This window comes from Geotrypetes seraphini, chromosome 8 (assembly GCF_902459505.1).
Source record: "Geotrypetes seraphini chromosome 8, aGeoSer1.1, whole genome shotgun sequence".
Taxonomy (NCBI): Eukaryota; Metazoa; Chordata; class Amphibia; order Gymnophiona; family Dermophiidae; genus Geotrypetes; species Geotrypetes seraphini.
Genome location: NC_047091.1, coordinates 159,193,741 through 159,218,070, shown reverse-complemented (window position 1 = coordinate 159,218,070; position 24,330 = coordinate 159,193,741). Strand labels below are relative to the sequence as shown.

Sequence of the window (24,330 nt, the reverse complement as noted above, 5' to 3'; positions counted from 1 at the left end):
TCGTAGCCGAATTTTTAATTGTTAGTCTGTTCTTTTATTTACTTTTGTTTGGCATCAGTGAGAGGGGGAGGGTGGGGGGGATGGGTTAGGTTGGGTTGGTAGGGTGGGTTGGAAGGTTTTAATATATAAACTTGAGCTATTTATCTTGTTGTATTTTGTTTGATTCTGATTTTACGCTTAATAAAATATATTTAACAATACCTGTCCTTCGGGATTTGCATTGGTTGGATTGAAGACAAAGTTTTATTTTATTTTTCTTTCCAGCTTATGATTTATCTTTAATCTTATCTATTGTTTTGCCTTTTGTCTTTGTTTTGTTCTATTTCTATCATTTAAATTTCTCCAGAATTCTACTGTTCAACGGCTCCCCCTTCTGCTTCTATTCCTTTCTCTCCTCTCTTCTACCTTCCAAAGTATTTAGATCAATGCTGTCTTGTTAAAATGTTTATTTTATTTTTATTTTTCCTCTAACTCTACTTTTCACTTCTCTATTACCCTCCAGGTACTTTAGTTAGATTGTGAGCCTTCAGGACAGTAAGGGAATTTTTCAAGTACCTTTCTTATTTCTAATCTTAATGTATATTTTCTGTAAACCGCTTAGAACCTAACGGATGTAGCGGTATATAAGAAATAAATTACATTACATTACATTACATTAATAACATTAGTGCCACATTCTGCAACGCTTGTAATTGTGTGCCTCCTGAGATTTCAGGGGTTGCATGACACACTGGCGAGGAGGAGAGTCATCCACGCCGGCTGACTGCCACCAGGAAACGCCTCTTGCAGACAGTAAGAAGTCAGCCAGCGCAGCATCTCCCCCGCTCCTCCCGAATCCCTCCACCGAAGCGGGTCGCGTGATGTTATCGCATTGACATCCGAACATTTCTGGGTGCCTTCCGACCAGGGCACTGGATTTAGTGTGCTGCCGGCTGGAAAGTTTGCGAGGCACTGCTCTAGAATGAGGGGGCATAGGATGAAGGTGGAAGGGGATAGACAGGAGTAATCTAAGGCAATATATCTTTATGGAAAGGGTGATTGGAATTAGAGAATGACATGGGGACAAATTTTCCCCCATCCCCACAGGAACTCAGTTTCCCCGTCTGGTCTCTTCAGGTTTTGTCACTGTTCCTGTCCTTGCCCCATTCCTATAAGCTCTACCTTAACTGCACAAGCCTCGAACACTGATGATTTTAAAGTGTTTGAGGCTTGTGCAAATGAGGACGGAGCGAAGGCATTGGTGGAATGAGGCATTATGACATCACAATCTGAGCTCTAGAATGTTGCTACTTATGATTTTAAAGTGTTCGAGGCTTGTGCAGATGAGGACAGAGCTTGCAAGAATGGGGGCAGGGACAGGAAAAGAACTCGCCGGGATGGGAAAATGAGTTCCTGCGGGAACGGAGAAAAATTTGTCCCGAGTCATTCTCTAATTTGCATCTCAAGAAGGCAGTGCATAAAAATCCATCTCATATATAGCCATTGTGGATATCCTGAAAACCTGCCCTGCCTGTGGCTCTCGAGGACCGGAATTGCCTACCCCTGTTTTAACAGTATCGTTGCAATAGTAAGTGATTAAGTTCATGTTATTTATATGAAAGATTAATGAACGGTGATGTAAAATTATTTTCTTAAACTTGTAGTTTTGTAAACTGCTTAATACATTTGTACAAGTGGTAAATTAATTGAACAAACACAGTCCAGTCCCTCTTCATTGTAGGAAGACTGGAGCTGTGAAAGCCAGTTTTTCGGATCCTTGGGCTTTTAGGATTCAAACGGGCAGCCTCCTGATTAAAGGCAGCGAGAGTGCCGCCGACCAGGTCTTGAGGAAGCGGAAGTTATCATCGCTTCTTCTTCTTCATAGGCCAACAAGTCTTTGAATAATGGCATTTAATTCCTTGCCCCTGTAGACTTGATGTTGCTCATTTTCGAGGGCTCGGTGGTTGCATTGTGAAACTGTGGAAATCCTCTGCGCTCCCTGTGGCTTTCCAAACTGACAAAGGCAGGTGGCACGGGACCTTGTGAGTCAGGACCTCAGGTTGTGCAAAGAGACCTGCAGGAACATCTTAAATGTGGAAGCCGCTCTGACGCATGGCCGTGTCTTTACCCTTCCAAATTACTTGGTCTCGCATGTCACCGCAGAGTGACAAGTTGTTATTCAAGACGAGAGACAAGTGAATGGGGAGGGGGGGGGTCGAGGTGGGGGCTAACTTACCTAGCACTGCCAAAAGTGGGCATGAGTTTATTTATACACTTGCTTGGTGAAGTATTTATTGTCTCGGTACACAAAGACCCAGGGCACATTGTGTGAGACTCCTCTTGCAGCAACATTTAGATTCTACAAATTGAGCTCCACAATGGTGAGTAATGTGTGAAACTGAGATATCGGCTGCTTTTCTTTTACTTGTATTTACTTGAATAGTATATTATATATCAGCTCTAGCAAAAATAAAAATCAGAGCAAATAATGGTGATTTTTGCCAGGAGATAATTGCGTTACTAGCACTAAGGGCTCCTTTTACTAAGCCGGGTTAGGGCATTAACGCGCGGAATCGCACACGCTAAATTGCCCCGCGTGCTAGACGCTAACGCCGGCTGGCGTTAGTTCTAGCCGCGTAGCGTGGGTTTAACATGCGCTAAAAACGCTAACACATGCTTAGTAAAAGGAGCCCCGAAGGTTTCAAAAGTGCATTCTGAATTCTGAATGCATTTATCCTCCCCCCCCCCGCAAAAGCGGTTTTTAATGCCAGCTGGTGCGCTGAAAGCTCGGCGCTGCTCCCACAGTGCAGAGCATTCGGCGTGCCGGCCGGCGCTAAAAACCGCTTCCACGGTTTTGTAAAAGGTGTGGGGGGAGGGGTTAACGAGTTTGAGCTAAAAAGATGGCCTGAAAACTGCCATCTCGTGATACAGCTTTCGGGACGGCATCCTCAGGGGTCAGAAAAGAGTGCGCCGAGATGGCATTTTCAGCTCCGTGTGCATCAGTGACCCTGGCAAGTGCTCAAGTGAAAAAGCAAATGTGAAGTTTAATGGTAAAAGTGAAAATCTGTGCGTAGTGCATGGACAAAAAGGACCTGGGGACTATGTCCCAGTATGGACTGTTTGAAATTGTTCCTGTAAAACCCTAAGGGGTAGGGTTACCCTATGGCTCCAGAGAAAAGAGGACGGATTGAGACATCTAGGATTTAGTTTCATTGCTTTCAAAGGAAGTAAAAATTAGGGTTACCATATGGCTCCAGAAAAAGGAGGGCGAATTGAGACATCCAAGTTTTATTTCTGTTGCTTTCAATGGAAGTAAAACCCGGATGTCTCAATCTAATCTAATATTTGTGCGTTACGCAAACCTAAACAGACTCAAGATGACTTGCAGTAGGAAAAGGGTATCTTGGGTATAGAGAACATAAGAATTGCCGCTGCTGGGTCAGACCAGTGGTCCATCGTGCCCAGCAGTCCGCTCCCGCAGCGGCCCTTAGGTCAAAGACCAGTGCCCTAAATGAAACCAGCCCTACCTGCGTACGTTCCGCTTCAGCAGGGACTTGTCTAGCCTTGTTTTGAATCCCTGGAAGGTGTTTTCCCCTATAACAGATTCCGGAAGAGTGTTCCAGTTTTCCACCACTCTCTGTGTGAAGAAGAACTTCCTTACGTTTGTACGGAATCTATCCCCTTTTAACTTTAGAGAGTGCCCTCTCGTTCTTCCTACCTTGGAGAGGGTGAACAACCTGTCTTTATCTACTAAGTCCATTCCCTTCATTATCTTAAAAGTTTCGATCATGTCCCCTCTGTCTCCTCTTTTCAAGGGAGAAGAGGCCCAGTTTCTACAATCTCTCACTGTACTCCTCCAGCCTCTTAACCATTTTAGTCGCTCTTCTCTGGACCCTTTCAAGTAGTACCATGTCCTTCTTCATGTATGGCGACCAGTGCTGGATGCAGTACTCCAGGTGAGAGCCCACCATGGCCCGGTACAGCGGCATGATAACCTTCTCCGATCTGTTCGTGGTCCCTTTCTTTATCATTCCTAGCATTCTGTACGCCCTTTTTGCCGCCGCCGCACATTGCGTGGACGGCTTCATCGACTTGTCGATCAGAACTCCCAAGTCTTTTTCCTGGGAGGTCTCTCCCCGGACATCCTGTATTCATGCATGAGAAGGGGGAAGGAAGAGAAAAGGAGAAGGACCTAATCATCCTATGCCATAAAAATTTGAAAGGTACATATAGTGATCATGTAGCTATTAGTTATCAAAGAGTAGGGTTTTTAGTTTTTTCCGGAATAGAGCATGGTTGGGTTCGGTTCTAATTGTCTCTGCGAGGTCATTCCAAATTTTGACTCCCAGGAAGGTGAGCATGTATTGGAACATTCGTCTGTATTTGAGATTTTTTTGTCGAGGGGAGGTTTAGTTGAATTCTGTTAAGAATTCTGCGAGAGGTGGACCATGCATCAGAGAAGAGTTTGATAAGAGGGGCGGCGGAGTTACCGCAGATTATGTGATGCCTAATACAGGATGGTTTGAATTTTATTCGGGATGAGATGGGCAGCCAGTGAAGTTGCTTAAGATAGGCTGAGATTGAGTCTTATTGCAGCATTTTGAATAAACTGCAATTTGTGGATTAGGGTGGCGTTAATTCCTATGTGGGCGGAGTTATAGTAATCCAGTTGGGACAGTGTCATCATCTGGACAATGAGGGCAAAATGATGCTCATGGAAGTATGGCCTGATGAGTCTTAATTGCTTTCAATGGAAGTAAAACCCAGATGTCATTTTCTGTTGCTTTAAGATATCCGGGTGGAAGTAAAATTAAGATTAAGATTAAGATAAAAACTAAGATTAAGATATTCGGGTGGAAGTAAAACACGAATATCTTAATCCATCCTCCTTTTTTCTGGAGTAGGGTTACCAGACGCCCGGATTTCCCCGGACATGTCCTCCTTTTGAGGACAGGTCCGGGGGTCTGGATGGCGTTTCAAAACCCAGCACTTTGTCCAGGTTTTGAAAAGCTGTGTTGGGCAGGAAGGAAGTCTGTACATGCGGTGGCCCTCACACGATGATGTCATGCGGATTTGGCGTGATGTCATTGCGTGACGGCCACACATGCGCGGACTTCCTCCTTGTCCGATAAGAGCAGGCAGCGGGGGGGGGGGGGGGCGGGGCTAGGGTGGGCTTGGGGGCAGGATTAGGGCGGGGTGGGCATAACTAGATGGGTCTGGGGGCGGAGCTAGGGGGGTCCACATTTTCCAAAAGGAAAATCTGGCAACTCTATTCTGGATAGTGAGGACAAATCTACAATAAGTGGATTTCTTGCTAGACCTCAAACACCCAAGGCACTACTTCTAATTCTATTCGTGCCTTTGCTGGGGTGGTGTTTTCATCATTGGTCTTAGCAAATAACATGTGCAATAAATCTTTTTGTTAATTTTCAACCGGCTCTGCATAAATTATAAAGTGCATAGAGTGCTGTAAAAGTGCTCTATAGTACTGTAAAGGAAAAGCACTTATCTTTGCGCCCGACGGCTGCCCAACCGTTTCGCTTCTAGTTTCGTCAGGGGCTATGCCACCGCTGTTTATAGCACCGCACTCAGCCTCTATGGCCTGACAGGTGGTGCGGTGGTTTCAGCTCAAAGAAAAGGTTTATTAACCAAAAATGTTGGTGCTTGTCACTAAGGAGGCATGGGACAAAAAAATCTCAAGACCGCAGAAAACTATTTCTAGCCATGCGGGAAGAAGTAGTTAAAATGGGAGTCAATTTTTTTTGTTAAGCTATCCTTGCACGTGTCAAATTAAATACGCTGGGTCTAAATATGTGGTTTTTACATCAGATCAGCTTCGAAATTTTGGGGACACAAAAAAAGTTATGAAAGTATGAAATAGGGCCAGCATGATTCACGTTAAGCATCTTCCTAAAATTTAATTTTATTGTCAATAAGAGATCTCCTTATCTCATTTTCTATAATTGGGGTATAAGGATGAGTTTGGGAAAAAAACTGTTAATTTTTATACGATTTAATCCTTGTTTCTCATATTGTTTTGTTTCATCAAATTTTTGATTGCTTTTTGATAAATCATATGTATTCTTCAGTGAATTATGCTCTGAATTGCCAAAACCTATCTTAAGAGTGCCCTTTTCCGTGCGCACAATTCAGACACTGACTTTGCCACGGTGCTGCTGAGATGATGGGTGAAGAGACGAGGCACTCGCGCAGTTTCCCGCAGGGATCTCAAAGTCCCTCCTTGAGGGCCGCAATCCAGTCGGGTTTTCAGGATTTCCCCAATGAATATGCATGAGATCTATGTGCATGCAGTGCTTTCAATGCATATTCATTGGGGAAATCCTGAAAACCCGACTGGATTGCGGCCCTCAAGGAGGGACTTTGAGATCCTTGTATGAGACTTTGTGCTCTGGCGATTTGATCTCCAAAAAGGAGGCGATAACTCTCTTGAACCTGGGCTGAGATTGGCAACAGGTGCTTGGCAGTTATCATAGTAATGGTTAGTCTTCCTCTTTAAAAAAAAAAACCCAACTGATAACTTTCTGCTTCATTTATCAAGGCACCCAAGAAGGCCAAGAAGAGAGTAGAAGGAGCTAACTCTAACGTGTTTTCCATGTTTGAGCAGGCGCAAATCCAGGAGTTTAAGGAAGTAAGTTGACACAATTACTACAGAGGGTCACATGGGAAAAAAGTGAGACACTTTTGAGAAAACTGGATCAGTGTCTATAAACTGCCTGTAACTAAGGTTACCATATTTGTCCAAGAAAAAAAAAAGAGGACATGTGGCCCCGCCCTGTTTTGCCCCTGCCCCGCCCCCTCACAAACCTTACCTGTTCTTCCCCAAGACCAGGCTGTGTCTGCATCATCATTGAGACAGCAGAGGGAAGGTCTGTTCTGCCCCCACCCCCACACAAACCTCACCTGCTCTTCCCCAAGACTGGGCTGCGTCTGCATCATAGGCGGGGCAGGCCACAAGGAGCCTGTTCAGAGCGTTGCTTCTGATGGCTGACCGCCACCGCCGCCGCAGCTGCTTTAAGTGGCCCAAAAGTATGACAGGTCTCAGCAAGGTGGGGGTTGGGGGTTGGTCACTGAATCCATGAGTTCAATTTTTTTTGGAGAATGAATCAATTCGAATTGATTCGAATCAGCGAATTGGGTAGCACTAGTAAGGGGGGGGGGTGGAGCAATCGCAGGGCTGCTGTTCACATACACGTGGCCATTGGCTCTGCCGGTTCCTCGCTGCAGAACGGGAAGTTGGCCTCAGACGGGGCAGGGGCCCGAGTTGCTGACAGCTCCGCAGTTGTGGACCATGATCACTCTACACACACCCCTACTCGCACCCCTACTAGAGAATAACACGGGGACACATTTTTCCCTGTCCCCACGGGAATTCATTTCCCCATCTCGGTGAGTTCTTTTCCCGTCCCTCCCCCATTCCTGCAAGTTCCGTCCTCATCTGCCCAAGCCTCAGACACTTTAAAATCATAAGTAGCAGCTCAGATTGTGATGTCATAATGCCTCATTCCACCAATGCCTAAGCTCCGTCCTCATCTGCACAAGCCTCAAACACTTCAAAATCATAAGTAGCAACATTCTAGAGCTCAGATTGTGATGTCATAATACCTCATTCCACCAATGCCTAAGCTCCGTCCTCATCTGCACAAGCCTCAAACACTTCAAAATCATAAGTAGCAACATTCTAGAGCTCAGATTGTGATGTCATAATGCCTCATTCCACCAATGCCTAAGCTCCGTCCTCATCTGCACAAGCCTCAAACACTTTAAAATCATAAGTGTTCGAGGCTTGTATGGTTAAGGCAGAGCTTACTGGAATGGGACAAAGACAGTGACAGCAACAAAATTCGCAGGGATGGGATGGGAAAATTGAGTTCCTGCAGGGACGGGGAAAAATTTATACCCGTGTCATTCTCTACCCTGCACCCAGGGTCAGCCATCTCCACTGCTCTGCCCTTAGTACACCAGAGGTCACACTACAAGTGCATGGGTTATACTTCAGACGTTCAAATACTTAAAGGGTATTAACGTAGAACAAAATCTTTTCCAGAGAAAGGAAAATGGTAAAACCAGAGGACATAATTTGAGGTTGAGGGGTGGTAGATTCAGGGGCAATGTTAGGAAATTCTACTTTACGGAGAGGGTGGTGGATGCCTGGAAGGCGCTCCCGAGAGAGGTGGTGGAGAGTAAAACTGTGACTGAGTTCAAAGAAGCGTGGGATGAACACAGAAGATTTAGAATCAGAAAATAATATTAAAGATTGAACTAGGCCAGTTACTGGGCAGACTTGTATGATCTGTGTCTGTGCATGGCCGTTTGGAGGAGGATGGGCAGGGGAGGGCTTAAATGGCTGGGAGGGTGTAGATGGGCTGGAGTAAGTCTTAACAGAGATTTCGGCAGTTGGAACCCAAGCACAGTACCGGGTAAAGCTTTGGATTCTCGCCTAGAAATAGCTAAGAAGAAAAAAAAAAAAAATTAAATTGAATCAGGTTGGGCAGACTGGATGGACCATTCGGGTCTTTATCTGCCGTCATCTACTATGTTACTATGTTACTTCAGATCACAGTAGTCCGCTTCCCCTCCCCTCCTCCTCTCCCCCCCCTCCCCAGAACAGTGAGTGCTGTGCTAATTCTTGATGGACCAAGCCTCTACCAGTGGAGCATCTGCAGTTTCTGCTGAAGAGGGGGAAGCACACAGGATCTTCCACATTTCTCTACCCTTCCACTCACAGCCACCTGACAAAGAGCAAAATAGAGGGAAAGGGGAACCAAGAAATTGCACAGGAAGAAAAAAGAGGGAGACAGAAGTGGGAGAATGAGGAAAGGGAGATAGAAGAAGAGGAGCAAAGCAAGTGCAGGAGGAAGGAGAGACAAGGGGAAGAGGAAGGGAGTGGGTGAGAAAGCCAGTGTGGCTGGAGAGACAGAGAGAACCGCGGGAGGAAAGGATGGGAGATGAAGGAAACACAAGGAAGAAAGTGCAAAGGGAGACGGAGGGAGAGAAATCAAATATGTCTGAAGACCTTCTGAGCTACTTGAGTATATTTTTGTGTCCCATTGATTGAAAAGGAAGCAGGGAAGTCAGGGTTCAAATCCTGCCTCTTTTACCTCCCCTTAACCCATAGTTGCCTTGGGTTCAAAGGCTTAGATTGTAAGTCCTCTTGGGTAGGAAAACACTGACTATTCCAGTCTGTAACTCGCTAGAAGCTCAGATTTAGAAAGGTGAATAATCGACTCCAAAATGAAAAGATACAACTAGTTCAGAATACAGTGACACAGCTGATGGTGGGAGCAGTTGAGTGGAATTCAAAGTGATTTGCCTGATCTCCACCTGTGCACACAGTGGCTTTCCAAAGTATTTGGCAAGTCAACTACACAGTCATGAATTAGTTCAGCTGTTCCACTCTTCCCAATCGGTGATCTTGAGTCTGCGATTCATCTTACCTCTACAAGGGCCAAAACATTCAGTTATGCTAGCCCAGGACTTTGGATTCCGCTAGTGTCAGAACTGTGGAAAGAGTGCAATTATTTTTCTGAAAGAAGCTTAAAATTTGCTATTTTTCAGGGGGGGGGGGATATTCTGAGAGAGCAGACTTTGTTTGTAAGTCTCTAATGAGACCCCATTTAGAGTACTGTGTACAATTCTGGATGTCATACATTCAAAAAGATATAAACAGGATGGAGTCAGTCCAAAGGGGGGGGGGGGGTCTATTAAAATATTCAGTGATCTTTGTCTTAAAGTGTAGGGGGACAGACTTAAAGATCTTTGGAAGAAAAGTGGGAGTGGGGTGTATGATAGACACATTTAAATATCTCCTTGGCATAAATGCACATGCAGCTCTAAAACAATTTATCGCAAACTTACCAAGTGCGGCAAAAGTGTCTCTCAAATCTTCCTTGTCAATAAACCCGTCTCTGTTCTGATCCATGATCGTGAAAGCCTGTGCGAGACAAGTGAGTTTCATCTAAATCTAAATCTAATTCTACGTATAATGGACTGGCAACCAATGTAAAAATAGAGGGGGGGTGGTAATTCGATCATTTATAAATATGATCGAATTACCACCCCCCCCCCCCTATTTTTACATTGGTTGCCAGTCCATTATACGTAGAATGTCCTAATAACATTAGTGCCGCATTCTGCAACGCTTGTAATTGTGTGCCTCCTGAGATTTCAGGGGTGGCATGACACACTGGCGAGGAGGAGAGTCATCCATGCCGGCTGACTGCCACCAGGAAACGCCTCTTGCAGACAGTAGGAAGTCAGCCAACGCAGATTACTCTCCTCATGGCCAGCATCTCCCCCGCGCCTCCCGAATCCCTCCATCGAAGCGGGTCGCGTGACGTTATCGCATTGACATCCGAACATTTCTGGGTGCCTTCCGACCAGGGCACTGGATTTAGTGTGCTGCCGGCTGGAAAGTTTGCGAGACACTGCTCTAGAATGAGGGGGCATAGGATGAAGGTGGAAGGGGATAGACAGGAGTAATCTAAGGCAATATATCTTTATGGAAAGGGTGATTGGAATTAGAGAATGACATGGGGACAAATTTTTCCCCATCCCCACAGGAACTCAGTTTCCCCGTCCGGTCTCTTCAGGTTTTGTCACTGTTCCTGTCCTTGCCCCATTCCTATAAGCTCTACCTTAACTGCACAAGCCTCGAACACTGATGATTTTAAAGTGTTTGAGGCTTGTGCAAATGAGGACGGAGCGAAGGCATTGGTGGAATGAGGCATTATGACATCACAATCTGAGCTCTAGAATGTTGCTACTTATGATTTTAAAGTGTTTGAGGCTTTTGCAGATGAGGACGGAGCTTAGGCATTGGTGGAATGAGGCATTATGACATCACAATCTGAGCTCATAAATGTTGCTACTTATGATTTTAAAGGGTTTGAGGCTTGTGCAGATGAGGACGGAGCACGCAGGAATGGGGAAGGAACAGGAAAAGAACTCGCTTGGATGGGATGGGAAAATGAGTTCCCACGGGCATGGGGAAAAATTTGTCCCCGTGTCATTCTCTAATTGGAATAGCTTCCCAGTGGAGGTAGTAGAAATGAAGTCTCACTCTCTATCTGAATTTAAGAATGTGACAAATACATAAGATCTCTAAGGGAGAAGAAGGAATAGTAGATGGGATGGTTTATATCTGGAATCAATGTGCCTGAGCAACTGAGCCAGCCATATCATTGGATGTGTTTATTAAAATATGATATTCTGCAGATTACATTAAAATTATATAAATAATTTAAAAAAAACAAAAACAGAAAAGAACTCCATAATATCAAGAAAAGACATATTCTCATCATTCATATCTGAGATTCAGGTTCATCCATATAATAAAATAATATTTAATAGTAGGTCAATTGCTTGTAGACCTCTCAAATTAATGAATGTGATCAATCGGAAAGGAATCAATTCCAAAAGCCTGTTGAAAAAAGTATGTTTTTATAACTTTTTAAACGCCACATGATTAATTTCAGTATGAATAATATGCAGAAGTTGATGCCATTGACCAGTCCTAAAAAAAAAGCCTTATTTCGTGTTGATTCCCATTTAGTTCTATATAATTTAATTTAAATTTAATTTAATGTGGTGTCTTATAATACTGCTAAATCTCCCAAAGGATTCAAAGCAGTTTACAAAACAATTAAATTGACTTAAGTAATGACCAAAAATCTGATGGTAGGACTAAACTATTGTCCCGCAAAGATCTGTGTCTGATTTGGGGTGTATGGAATGGTCAGAGATTGCAAGGAACTAGGCTCTGAAGTATAAAATGCTTTATGAGTTAAAACTAGGATTTTAAATCTAATTCTACATATAATGGACTGACAACCAATGTAAAAATAGAGGGGGGGGTAATTCGATCATATTTACTTTTATGTCCTAATAACTTTAGTGCCGCATTCTGCAACACTTGTAATCGTCTAATATTAAATTTTGACAAGCCAGCGTAGATGATATTGCAATAATCTAGTCTGGACATTTAAAAAAATGCATGCATAAAGGTGTGAAAATCATTATTCTCAAATAGACCTCTAACAGTCCGTAAAGATCTTAAGGCAATGGTTCTCAACCCTGTCCTGGGAGACCCCCAGCCAGTTGGGTTTTCAAGATATCCTAATGAATATGCATAAGATATATTTGCATGCCTGTCTCCTCCATTATATGCAAATCTCTCTCATGCATATTCATTAGGGATATCCTGAAAACCCAATTGGCTGGGGGTCCCCTAGGATAGGGTTGAGAACCACTGTCTTATGGTATAAAAACCTTCTTGCCCAGGGTAGTGATCACTTTGGGACAGTCCTGACTCTCACACTGAAGTTTTATTGTCAATGTGGCAAAATAAAAAGTTCAAGTCAAATCAAAAAGGCCTCATGATTCAGACAAGCAGTTATTTGACTTGGGCAGGAAGGAGCATGTTAGAGAATCAGAGCTACTGGCTTTGCTTTTCTACCTACCAGGCCTGTTCTAGGAAGACTTGACTCTCTGTATATCTGACATGTCCTCTATAATAAAATCCTAAGCGCGCATGCACACTTAGGACGGTGTGTTCCCTGACAGCACGCTGTGTCCCTCCGTGCCGAATTTCATTTTCAAACACGGAGGCAGGGAACACGCCGGCGACTCCCCCCTCCCGCCCTCACTCACCAGCCGCTGCCGCTGCTGCTGGACAGGGGGAGCAGGGAAGGGGTGCTGCTGGACACGGGGGAGGTTAAAGGAAGGGAGAAGGGCTACTGCTGGACAGGGGGAGCAGGCAAGGGGTGGTGGTGGACAGCCGAGGAAAGAGAGAGACAGAAAGAAAGAAAGACAGACAGACAAAAAGCAGCCAAGGAGAGAGAGAGAGAGAAAGAAAGAAAGAAAGACAGACACACACATCTATTCTAGCACCCATTAATGTAACAGGCTTAAAGACTAGCAAATTCATAATCTTCTTGTCTATGCATTATGTATGTCAACTTTGTAGCCTGTTCTGAGCTCATTGGGGAGGACAGGAGATAAAACTAACCCATTAAATAAATAAAGACTGAGCTGAAATGCAGAGGATGAAGGGGGTAGGGGCCATGTGACATGGGAGATGAGCAGGCAGTGGATAGAAGGGGATAGATGCCTAGAATAACATACTGGCAAAGATAACATCAATGAAAACAAAAAAAGAATTGAAATAAGTAGGAGCAGACACAAAGCATGATGGGAAGTATGGATGGGGGTGGTGGGGGGCAATAGGTAACAGAAATAGGGGAGGAGCCTTAGTTGCTCAGCATAGAAATTTAGAAGGCTCAAGAGTAAGACTATAAACCAGAGGTGGAAAGTGGTGATATGACTGGACTAAAGTACACCTTAATGGAAGTGGAGCAGTAACCCATTGTGCGATTCTCTGTAGAGCAGGTGCCAGGTGTCAGTCCTTATTTGCACTATATGATTGTGGGTCACCAGTATGATTGTGATAACTAAACTTATAGCAGTGGCCTAGGCAGACAGCCAGTTTCAGGTGGACCTGAGCTCAAAGTGTGTGGGAACAAGATTCTCTCTCCCTGCCTACCCCCCCCCCCAACCTGGTTCCCATTCTCCACCCTTCAAAATATAAATACCTGAGCTGACGGGGATCCTCAAGCCCTGCCTGCCAAAGACCTCCTCCCCATTTAGCAACCAGGCCTCTTCCAAGTCGCAATATGTGGCAATGTCCCTGGGTCTGGCCCTCACCCCCCCAGTAGGCTGCACATACTTGATGCTTACGCAAGTGCAGAAACTGAGCATGTGCAGGAGAGCCAATTTTGGCATCGGCATTGGATCGAGGACATGCTGCCGAATGCCACTTGGAAGAGCTCTGGCTGCCGATGGGGGAAGAGGTCTTAATCTGGCAGGGCTTGGGGATCCCGGCCATCCACAAGAGCGCAACAATTTTGGGTGGGTCCTGTCCAAATTGGGTGAGCCTTAGATCATCCAGGCCCTTGCGTGGCTACACCACTGACTTTATAGACTCTACTTCTTAGGTCTCAGAAAACTGCATGCTTTGAAATTGGACTCTAACAAAAAATAAAATCCAACAAATCTGCAGGAAGGGTACAGTAGATACAAAACACAAAGGAAGGAAGTTTAGGCAACTGGCCAAGATGCAGGGAATATTTATTTAAACAGACAAAGTAATTGTTGCGCCCAAACAGACCACCTTTTTTGCACTATGGAAATTAAAGACCATTAAAAAATATTTTGACCCTTTATCTTTTAGATTATTGGTGCAGTCTTTGGTTCTATCTATACTGGACTACTGTAATATCGTTTATTTGGGTGTACCTAAAAAAACAGTGAGCAAATTAAGAATAGTACAAAACACGACTGTTCGCCTGATATTTGGATTTAAAAAAAAAGGACCATGTTAGTCCCTATTATACTACTGCACTGGTTGCCAATGGAGGCATGAATAATGTTTAAGTTTTTTTGCATTTGTTTCAAGCTGGTTTGGGGATTAGCTCCTATCTTTTACCTCATTTCGTGCTATATAGCCCTACAAGGATAACCAGAAATTGTAATTTATTTGCATACCCAAGGATCACTGGCTGTAAATACAAGTCCTTTTTGGATAGGACTTTCATGTTCAGGGCAGGATTAATTCGTCGAGGGCCCCTAGGCATAGAAGTACACTGTGCCCCCTGCCCCGCCCCACCCCACCATGCGCCCAGGCGGAAACAGGAAGCTGCGTCAGAGGGAAGTTTTGGGCAAGCAGCACCGCTTGCAAAATTACAGTTCCCGTTGCCTTTCTTACCCGCATTGCTTGCTTGTCTTACTTTCCGTCAATGGGGGGGGGGGCGTGTTGCTGATCGGGTGGGGGGCCCATGTTGCCGATCGATGTTGGAGGGGCCCATCGCCGTTTGGAAAAAACAATGTTGATGCCCTCCTTCATCGGGCCCTAGGCACGTGCCTACTGGACATATTGGTTAATCCTGCCCTGTTCATATTTCAAGCAAGTAAACAGCAGCCTTGTTTAGGTAACTACATCAATGGAGCCAGGCTGACTTACGGCGCCTTTCAGAAAGAAATTAAAACTGTATTGTTTGATAGATTTATCTCTTAAACAGAAGTCACATTAAATTTAATAATCTTATTCTGTCTATTCTTGAGTAATATGTTGTACTTTTATTATTTGCATTTTGTAATTCACTGATTATCCAGCTCTCTTCAGTATGAACTGCCTAGAAGTCATCAGGTCATGGCGGTATAGAAGAATAAAGTTATGTTATGTTATGTAAGATCATAGGATCCGACACGGTCCGTGTTTCGATCAATTCGTCTTCATCAAGGCTGTCTAAGAATGGTGGTCGAAAAAAAAAAAAAAGCCAGATAAACTTCTTATTCCATATAGCCCATCCAGGTCTCTCCGTTCTGTAGCCCCAAATATTAACACTTTAAGATCCAATCATTTTTCAGTGACAGCTTAGACTAATTCAGAATACGGGGGTAAAATTGATTTGTGATCTAAAGAAATATGATCATGTGACTCCCTTCTACCGTGAGTTGCATTGGCTTCCAGTGGAGGCTCGCATTTTGTTTAAGTTGGGTTGTCTCTGTTACAAAGTTGTGTACGGTATTGCTCCATTCTATATGACCGATAGATTCCTTATAGCATCCTATAAACATAGAAGAGGATCACATCCTTTGTTTAACTTTCCATCGGCTCAAGATGTAAGAGTGAGAAATCTTTGGAACATACACTAGCATTTCAGGCTGTTTTCTATGACAGGGAATTTCGGCCATTGTTGCATAGTGTTTGTTCTTACTTTAGAACTCAACTGAAAACTTATCTTTTTTTCAAGTTCAAGTTTATTAAAAATTAGCTAAAACGCTAATCATAAATTCTAAGGGCTCCTTTTATAAAGGTACGCTAGCGTTTTTAGCGCACGCACCGGATTAGCGCGCGCTATAGCGTGCATTAGCCGAAAAACTACTGCCTGCTCAAGAGCAGGCGGTAGGAGCTAGTGCGCGCGGCATTTTAACGCACGCTATTCCGCGCGTTAAGGCTCTAACGCACCTTTGTAAAAGGAGCCCTAAGCGTTTTACAATAAAAAATTTTTTAAGGGGTCCAATTAACAAACTATTAATGACATAACTTTACTTACATGAGACATTAGGATAGTTAAATGATCCCTAGATTATGTTATTATTAATCTTTTGTTAACCGCGTTGAACTTACGGTTATGCGGTTTATAAGAACGATGTTATGTTATGTAGGCCCTTTTAAGATAAAGTTGAAGACTTTCCTATTCTTAGACGCTTTTGATATACAACTGCCCTCGTAATCTCTCTGTTGTTCTTCAGGTCAACCCTTTCCTTATTGTTTTTTCCTTATTTGTTTGTTTCTTTACTTATTGTAGTTTCTCCCTTTTCCCTCTTGTTTTACTTCTGTTTGTCTGGTGTATGTGTTTTTGTTTTCACTAACCAAGCCCCAGTTATGATATGTTTTGTTTTTTAATCTGTTTTGTGCCATTTTATGCTGATAATGGATTTTATTGTACACCACTTTGAATTTTGGCATAAGAAATTTTTAATCAACCTTAAAACTTTACAGAATTGGGCAAAATTTGTTGCGAGCTTTTTTCGTCCACCATTCTTAGAGAGCCCTGATGAAGACGAATTGATCGAAACACGGACCGTGTCGAGTCCTATAATCTGTTCAAAGGTGGTCTGTTTGGGCGCAACAATGACTTTGTCTGTTTAAATAAATATTGCCTGCATCTTGAACAGCTGCCTGCATTTCCCGCCTTTGTGTTTTGAAATTGGACGCTACCGTTTTTCTCAGAAGAAACTCCTCCGAATTTGTTCTCTTACTGAGCTTATGCAGACAGAGGTTTAGAGAATAGGCGCATAGGAAGATGAAACGTACGACAGAGAATGTGGAAGACTGACAGTGAGGGGAACCTGATGTGAGAATGAATGGGAGAACAGCATCTTTTTCTTAGATTTGCAAAGAACTCTTATGAACAACCCTATACTACCGAAGTCCGATTTGAAAAACTGCATTGAATCCTTAAATTACATGAAGCTCACTTGTCTTGCACCTACAGGCTTTCACGATCATGGATCAGAACAGAGACGGGTTTATTGACAAGGAAGATTTGAGAGACACTTTTGCCGCACTTGGTAAGTCTTTCTTCTTAAAACAAAAAAACAGTTATTGCTTGTAAGCAGAATGTTGTGCTGGAAAATCCAATATTGCTTTTTATTATCTGGAGCATCTAATGGGACCTTTCACTATTTCTTTTATGGCTCCATTTCATATCACACACCAGGACTGTCATAAATTCCCAGAATGAGAGGAATCAGATTTCATAGAAACAGTGACGATAATGGTAGCTAAGGGACCTGGAGTCCATCTAATCCACCCAATGTCTTAAGGGGCAGAGTAGTTCCTCTTGGAAGCTGTCTCCTAACCTTATGGTCACATGTTCATAGCTTGAAAAAAGAGACGGCTGAGGGGAGATATGATTGAAGTCTGCAAAAATCCTGAGTGGAGTAGAACGGGGACGAGTGGATCGATTTTTCACTCCGTCACAAAGTCAAAAATGACATAGACTAGGGGACACTCGACGAAGTTACAGGGAAATACTTTTAAAACCAATAGGAGGAAATATTTTTTCACTCATAGAATAGTTAAGCTCTGAAACGTGTTGCCAGAGGTTGTGGTAAGAGCGGATAGTGTAGCTGGTTTTAAGAAAGGTTTGGACAAGTTCCTGGAGGAAAAGTCTGTAGTCTATTATTGAGAAAGGCATGGGGGAAGCCACTGCTTGTCCTGGATTGGAAGCATGGAATGTTGCTACTCTTTGTGTTTTGGCCAGGTACTAGTGACCTGGATTGGCCACTGTGAGAACAGGCTACTGGGCTTGATGGACTATTGGTATCACTCAATATGGCTATTCTTATGTTCTTACCTGAGCCAAGTATAGAACAATCAAGCTACTGTAACATCATTGATGAGGTTGGCTCTGAGGCACTGTGGAATGAGGCATTATGACATCACAATCTCAGCTATGGAATGTTGCTCTCATTGGGGGTTCCGGAATCTTGCTATTCTTTGAGATGCTGGAATGTCGCTACTCCTTGGGTTTTGGCCAGGTGCTAGTGACCTGGATTAGCCACCGTGAGAACGGGCTACTGGGCTTGATGGACCATTGGTCTGACCCAATGAGGCTATTCTTATGTTACATTACATTACATAAATTCTTATATACTGCATCTACCTTGCGGTTCAGTGCGGTTAACAGCTAAGAGCCATTTGTAGTATGATCATAATAAATTAATCAAAATATTTACCAAACAAGTGGGTTTTCAGCGATTTCTAAAGACTAGATAAGAAGTTGAGACTGATATATAAGTGTCCCACATAGCTGCCAAATAAGCCAAAGTTTTACTAAGGAATCATTTATAAACACATCTCTGTACAGATGGAAAGTCAAAAAATATTGTACACAAGTGCTTTCTAGTATCAAAATTGAAACAATTCAAAAGGTAGTTGGGTAAAAGTCCATTTAAAGCCTTAAAACATACACAACCAAATTTGAAAACTATTCTGGCTTCTATTGTCAACCAGCATAGGGTTTAATCCTTTGATGCCATAGACCCCGTTCAAGCTCTGGCTTTTTCTTCACTACTTTGTAGCTAAGGATCCTTCATGCCTACCATAGGCGTCCTCGAATGTTGCTGTTTTTACCTCTACCATTTCCCAGGGGAAGCCATTTCTTACATCCACCACTCTTTCCATGAAGAAACATTTTCTGATGCTCTGGGTCTACCCCCCTCTTGGGTCTGATCTCATGATCTCTTGTTCTATTAAAATAACGATTGTTTTGGTGAGGAGAATGACCATATTATGTCATAAATACTCGTAAACTATCACATGAGCCAGTATAAATGAGATATAAACAGAAGCAGATCTTATCGGTAGAAACGGGCAAAAATGAGAAGACCAGAAACCTTTTTAGGAGAGTAGTGGGCCTGAGTGGGCAGGGATCCCACCCACTTTAGGCCCAGGCCCGCACAAAATTGGTACACCCTACAATTCTGGCACTTTAGGCGACTACCTACTGTAGTTTGCCTAATTGAAGCATCAGTCCTGATTAACCATAGAAACATGACAGCAGATAAAGGCCAAATGGCCCATCTAGTCTGCAACATCTGCAGTAACCATTATCTCTTTCTCTCTCTGAGAGATGCCACGGGCTTATCCCAGGCCCTTTTGAATTCAGACACAGTCTCTGTTTCCACCACCTCTTCCGGGACACTGTTCCACGCATATACCACCCTTTATCGTAAAAAAGTATTTCCTCAGATTACTCCGGAGCCTATCACCTCTTAACTTCATCCTATGCCCTATTGCAGAGTTTCCTTTCAAATGAAAGAGACTCGATTCATGCACATTTATATTACGTAGGTATTTAAACGTCTCTATCATATCTCCCCTCTCCCGCCTTTCCTCTAAAGTATACAGATTGAGATCTTTAAGTCTGTCCCCATACGCCTTATCACGAAGACCACACACCATTTTAGTAGCCTTCCTCTGAACCAAATCCATCCTTTTTATATCTTTTTGAGGATGAGGCCTCCATAATTGTACATAATATTCTAAATGAGGTTTCACCAGAGTCTTATACAGAGGCATCAATACCTCCTTTTTCCTACTGGCCATACCTCTCCCTATGCAACCTCGCATTGGATTGGAAGTCTGCTCAGTACCAGTAGAAGACCTCTGTATTAGAGAATGACACAGTGACAAAATTCATCACCGTTCCCGTCTCCGCGGATAACTGCGGGAAATAATCCCATGTCATTTTCTAGTGTCTATTTTAACCTCAATCCTTCTACACCAGCATTCTTCAAAGCAAAGCTTGCGGGTCAGTGGTTGAGGCCATTCATATTCTGATTCTTCCCTCTCTCCTTAAAGAATGACATGAGGAACGTAGGGAGAGGGGAGACATGATCGAAACATTTAAGTACCTCACGGGACGTGTCGAAGTGGAAGATGATATTTTCTTTCTCAAGGGACCCTCGGCCACAAGAGGGCACCCGCTCAAACTCAGGGGCGGAAAATTTCATGGCGACACCAGAAAGTATTTCTTCACAGAGAGAGTGGTTGATCATTGGAACAAGCTTCCAGTGCAGGTGATCGAGGCAGACAGCGTGCCAGACTTTAAGAATAAATGGGATACCCATGTGGGATCCCTACGAGGGTCAAGATAAAGAAATTGGGTCATTAGGGCATAGACAGGGGGTGGGTAAGCAGAGTGGGTAGACTTGATGGGCTGTAGCCCTTTTCTGCCGTCATCTTCTATGTTTCTATGAAGATGGTTTCCCGCGGTTATCCGCAGGGACGGGAACGGTGATGAATTTTGTCACCGTGTCATTCTCTACTCTATATTTGCATTGCCTTTTCATATGCAATTGTGCTAAGATTGGAAATTCATCTCAGAAGTCTTGTGCTCTGGATAGGGTGTCTAATGACTACGGACTTGTTTTGAAATTTTCAATACTCTGGGGCCTCAAGACCTGTGTAGATGGACTAGTTCTTGCAGAAGCAGTGTGATTTGCTTTGATTTCTAGTAGTCGAGTCTGGACATGAATGGACAGGGACCTCAGAGGACCAGCATGAAAGCCGAAGGGCTTCTTATGCTTTTCTATTCATTTGCAAGTCTGTGACTGGATTTTACTATTCAGGGCTGTGGATATTCATGAGCCATTAATGTGAGTTAAGCTCACAGGGCTTGTGTAACGTCCATTCTAAATTTAGAATCATATTTTTCTGATGGAAAGTCAGGATCACAGCCCTTTTAATACTTTGGAATGGCAGTTAACCAAAGCAAACAAGACTGGACCAGTCTGTCTCTGGTAACTTCATGGAATCATATTTTCTTCCTTACCTACATTGACGGGTGTTCAGTCCACAAAATAAGGTACACTTCTCCCTCCGTATTCGCGATTTCAGCAATCGTGGATTCGATTATTCGCGTTTTTTAGCTTGCTGGCTCCTCCCCCCAAATTACATCAGCTTGCATAGAGAAATCACTGATTCCAAGCGTTTACAGAGAAAAATCGCTGATTCCATGCACTTTCTTCACCGTGTTTTGCCTCTCCTTCAGGAACAGGCCAGGTCTCCCACCATGTTATTCGTGGTTCACCATATTCACGATGGTTTTTAATAGAAAACAACGAATAACATATGAAAAAGTTGTTTGCGGCTTTTCTGTATTTGCGGTTCTGTTAATCCCCTATCACAGCGAATATGGAGGGAGAAGTGTAAAGGGATTCTGACTTTAACAGGGATTTCGTATTGTCACAGTTTGTTGTCAGCGTTAGAAGGACAATTCTGGATGCCGTTTTTTCTTTAACTCTTTGAAATACATATTACATAATACAGAAATAAGTCTTGAAGACTGAACAATTTTACTAATATTGTCTCAACATAAGTACAGACTCCTGAGGCAGGCCCGTTAGGGCCGAAACATGATCGTGTCAAGTCTTTCTTTCTAATAAACGAGATTGAAAACCATTCGGTCACCTTCATTGTTTTTCTTCTGCTTGGCCGCTGATGTTTCCATGGGTCTGGGCTGAATATCGGCTAGGACATGCTTAAGGTCCCCACCACAACATGACCTAATCTACACTCTTAATCCCCCCTCCTAACCCTTCCAACCAGAAAATCACCCCCCCTCCCCCCCAAGGTGCTCCACCTCCACTTCCTAGTCGGCCCCTGACCATCTTTGGTAGTCCTATGAGTACTCAAAGCAGGAGCAAATCCCAGTGGTAAAATGGGTGTCATGACTTTTAGCAGTAGTCTCATGGCATGTGCTAATTTCTCAAAAGAACCATAATTATAGCTAACGTTTGAAAATGCCACCCCCCCTTCCCTCAAAAAAAAAAAAAAAATTAATTTGGACTTTATTCATAACATTTTTTACTCGAAGTTGCTTCTCTGTTTGGTCATTTTACATACCAGTCAATCATATATGTTAAGCAACTGGGAAGCTGCAAAATGACATCATTGAAGAATCTTGATTTTTCTCTTTCTTTTTCCTTTTGCGGCCTAGGACGTTTGAATGTGAAGAATGAAGAACTGGATGAAATGCTGAAGGAAGCTTCTGGACCAATTAATTTTACTGTATTCCTTACCATGTTTGGAGAGAAGCTCAAGGGTATGAGAGAGAGAGAAAATAGTCCAGTGCCGCATGACCTTAACGACCTTCACAACCTGCCACTAGCGGTCTTGTTTGTTTTATGTTTCAGGGGCCGATCCCGAGGAAACCATTTTGAATGCATTTAAAGTGTTTGACCCTGAAGGCAAAGGTGTTCTGAAATGTGATTAGTAAGTACAAACCATCTACGGCTGACATGTGTTTTGTAGGATTGATCTCTTCCCCCCCCCCTCCCCTCCTGATCTCAAAGTCTTTCTTTTTTTCCCCAATTATTATTACTTTCAGTATTCGAGAAATGCTAATGACCCAGGCTGAAAGATTTTCAAAGGAAGAGGTATGATGCTTTGTTTTACATTTGGGGTTTTTCCAGCTCTTCCAATGATAGACAGGGAATCAAAGAAACCGAATGCCCCTCAGCAACTGGCCAGACTACCGAATGATCGCTATGCTTTTTCCAAATGTTCTAGAACAGTGTATCGCAAACTGTGTGCCACAGCACACTAGTGTGCCTCCTGAGATTTCAGGTGTGCTGTGGCACACTGGGGAGGAGGAGAGGTGCTGGCGCTGGCTGACTGCCTTTAGGATGTGCGAGAGGCATGTCCTGTAGGCAGTCAGCTGACATCAGCGCCTTTCCTTCTCTCCAGCCCTCTTCTATGCTGGCACCCCCTACTGGCATCTCAGGGCCTGTCTGAAGGGCCCTCGTGTCTGTGTGGACATCGACGTGATGACGTCATGCATACCCATGATGTCATCACAGCGATGCCCGCACACTTCCGGGTGCCTCGAGCTGCGACCACTACCTTTAGTGTGCCGCAGCTCCAGAAAGTTTGCGGGACACTGTCCTAGAATAACACCTGTGTAGGATCGGATTTAAATTCCAGTAAGCTCTGAAGAGAAAACACCGGTGACAGCATATCAGAGACAGCCCAAAATAGAAGTCTTCAGAGAATTCCGGTCTATACACCCTTGCATCTGTCGCTATGAAAGCCTTTTTCGGCTAATCTCATATGGATTATAGGAGCGCCCAGAAGTCTAGAGCATTTCATAGTCTTTAACTTCTACTTAAATGCTTCGTTCTAAATAATTATTGCCCTCGTCTAATGCTCCATTTCTCATTTTCTGCCCGATGCAGGTTGATCAGATGTTTACAGCTTTCCCACCGGATGTAACTGGGCAGCTGAATTACAAGAACCTTGTCCACATTATCACTCACGGCGAAGAGAAGGAGGAGTGAAGCTGTCATCTTCTCAGCTGTTTTCACCCACGTCCTTTTATTTCTTTTCGTTTCCTGCTCCTTCCCACTTGCTCGTCACCCGTAGCTCTGTTGATGTTTCTCCAGCACTGATGCTCTAATTGCTGCCAGTTCTTTCTGGGAATCCCACACAGTTCTGTTATCTGCCAAGGGTGCACATCAGAAAGGACATTAGATTTTTATGTAAATTGCTGTTCACTTTGCAAGAGGAACTCCCACATTTGTACGTACCTTGTATAATATAGATTTTATATCTCTATCTGATAGGCGTCATTTTTTTTGTGTGTGTTATGTTATATTCTCTGCTCTTGGAGCGTAAGTCACAAACATAGAAACGATGGTCCCCATGCCAGTGCTCAGGATTTAAATCCCTTTTCAGCGTATCTGATATTTATCTCTGTGGTAGATTACGAATTCTAGAGAGCTATCAATCTATGGTTATTTTTTTACAAACTAATCCATATAAAGAGGATCATTTTACAAACAGCCCATATCGTATTTAGTACATGTCTGAAAATTAGCACAGGGTCAAATGCATTATGGGGCACTTTTGCCAAAATGTGTTTAAAAATGGGCTTAGCAAGTTTAACATGGGACTTTTCCATGCACTAAACCCATTTTTAATGCTGCTTCAAGATAGGGCTTTGGGTTTATTTTATTTTTGCAGATCCCATGCTAATTTTCCCATTAGCATGTGAGACCTGCAAAAAAATTAACGCAGGAGCTCCACCTCCTATTTAAGAGCCACTAACTCCCAGATTCTCTAAATGGCGGCCGCCTTAAAAGCGGCGGTGTTGGCTAGGGAATCACACCTCAAATGCTTACACAGGCACGATTTACGCAAAGACAGGTGCCGGAAATGTAGGCCCGGGAAACCCAGGCCTACATTTCTGGTGCCTGTCT

At 43.5% G+C, this 24,330-nt stretch overlaps 1 protein-coding gene across 1 annotated transcript; it reads left to right on the top strand.

Annotated features, from left to right (window-relative positions):
- Nucleotides 1–2,289: 2,289 nt before the first annotated feature.
- On the top strand, nt 2,290–23,686 carry MYL2 (myosin light chain 2). The gene is made up of 7 exons (XM_033956019.1): nt 2,290–2,360; nt 6,539–6,628; nt 17,058–17,133; nt 22,071–22,175; nt 22,267–22,345; nt 22,461–22,509; nt 23,308–23,686. The coding sequence occupies exons 1-7, from the start codon at nt 2,358–2,360 to the stop codon at nt 23,407–23,409; spliced, it is 504 nt and encodes a 167-aa protein (XP_033811910.1). The 5' UTR covers nt 2,290–2,357; the 3' UTR covers nt 23,410–23,686.
- The last annotated feature ends 644 nt before the right edge of the window (nt 23,687–24,330 follow it).

Excerpts from the sequence above, each read along its gene's own strand:
- MYL2 (XM_033956019.1), top strand. Across the intron at positions 6,629-17,057 it reads AAATCCAGGAGTTTAAGGAA|GCTTTCACGATCATGGATCA; the intron begins GTAAGTTGACAC and ends TTGCACCTACAG. Across the intron at positions 22,176-22,266 it reads GTTTGGAGAGAAGCTCAAGG|GGGCCGATCCCGAGGAAACC; the intron begins GTATGAGAGAGA and ends TTTATGTTTCAG.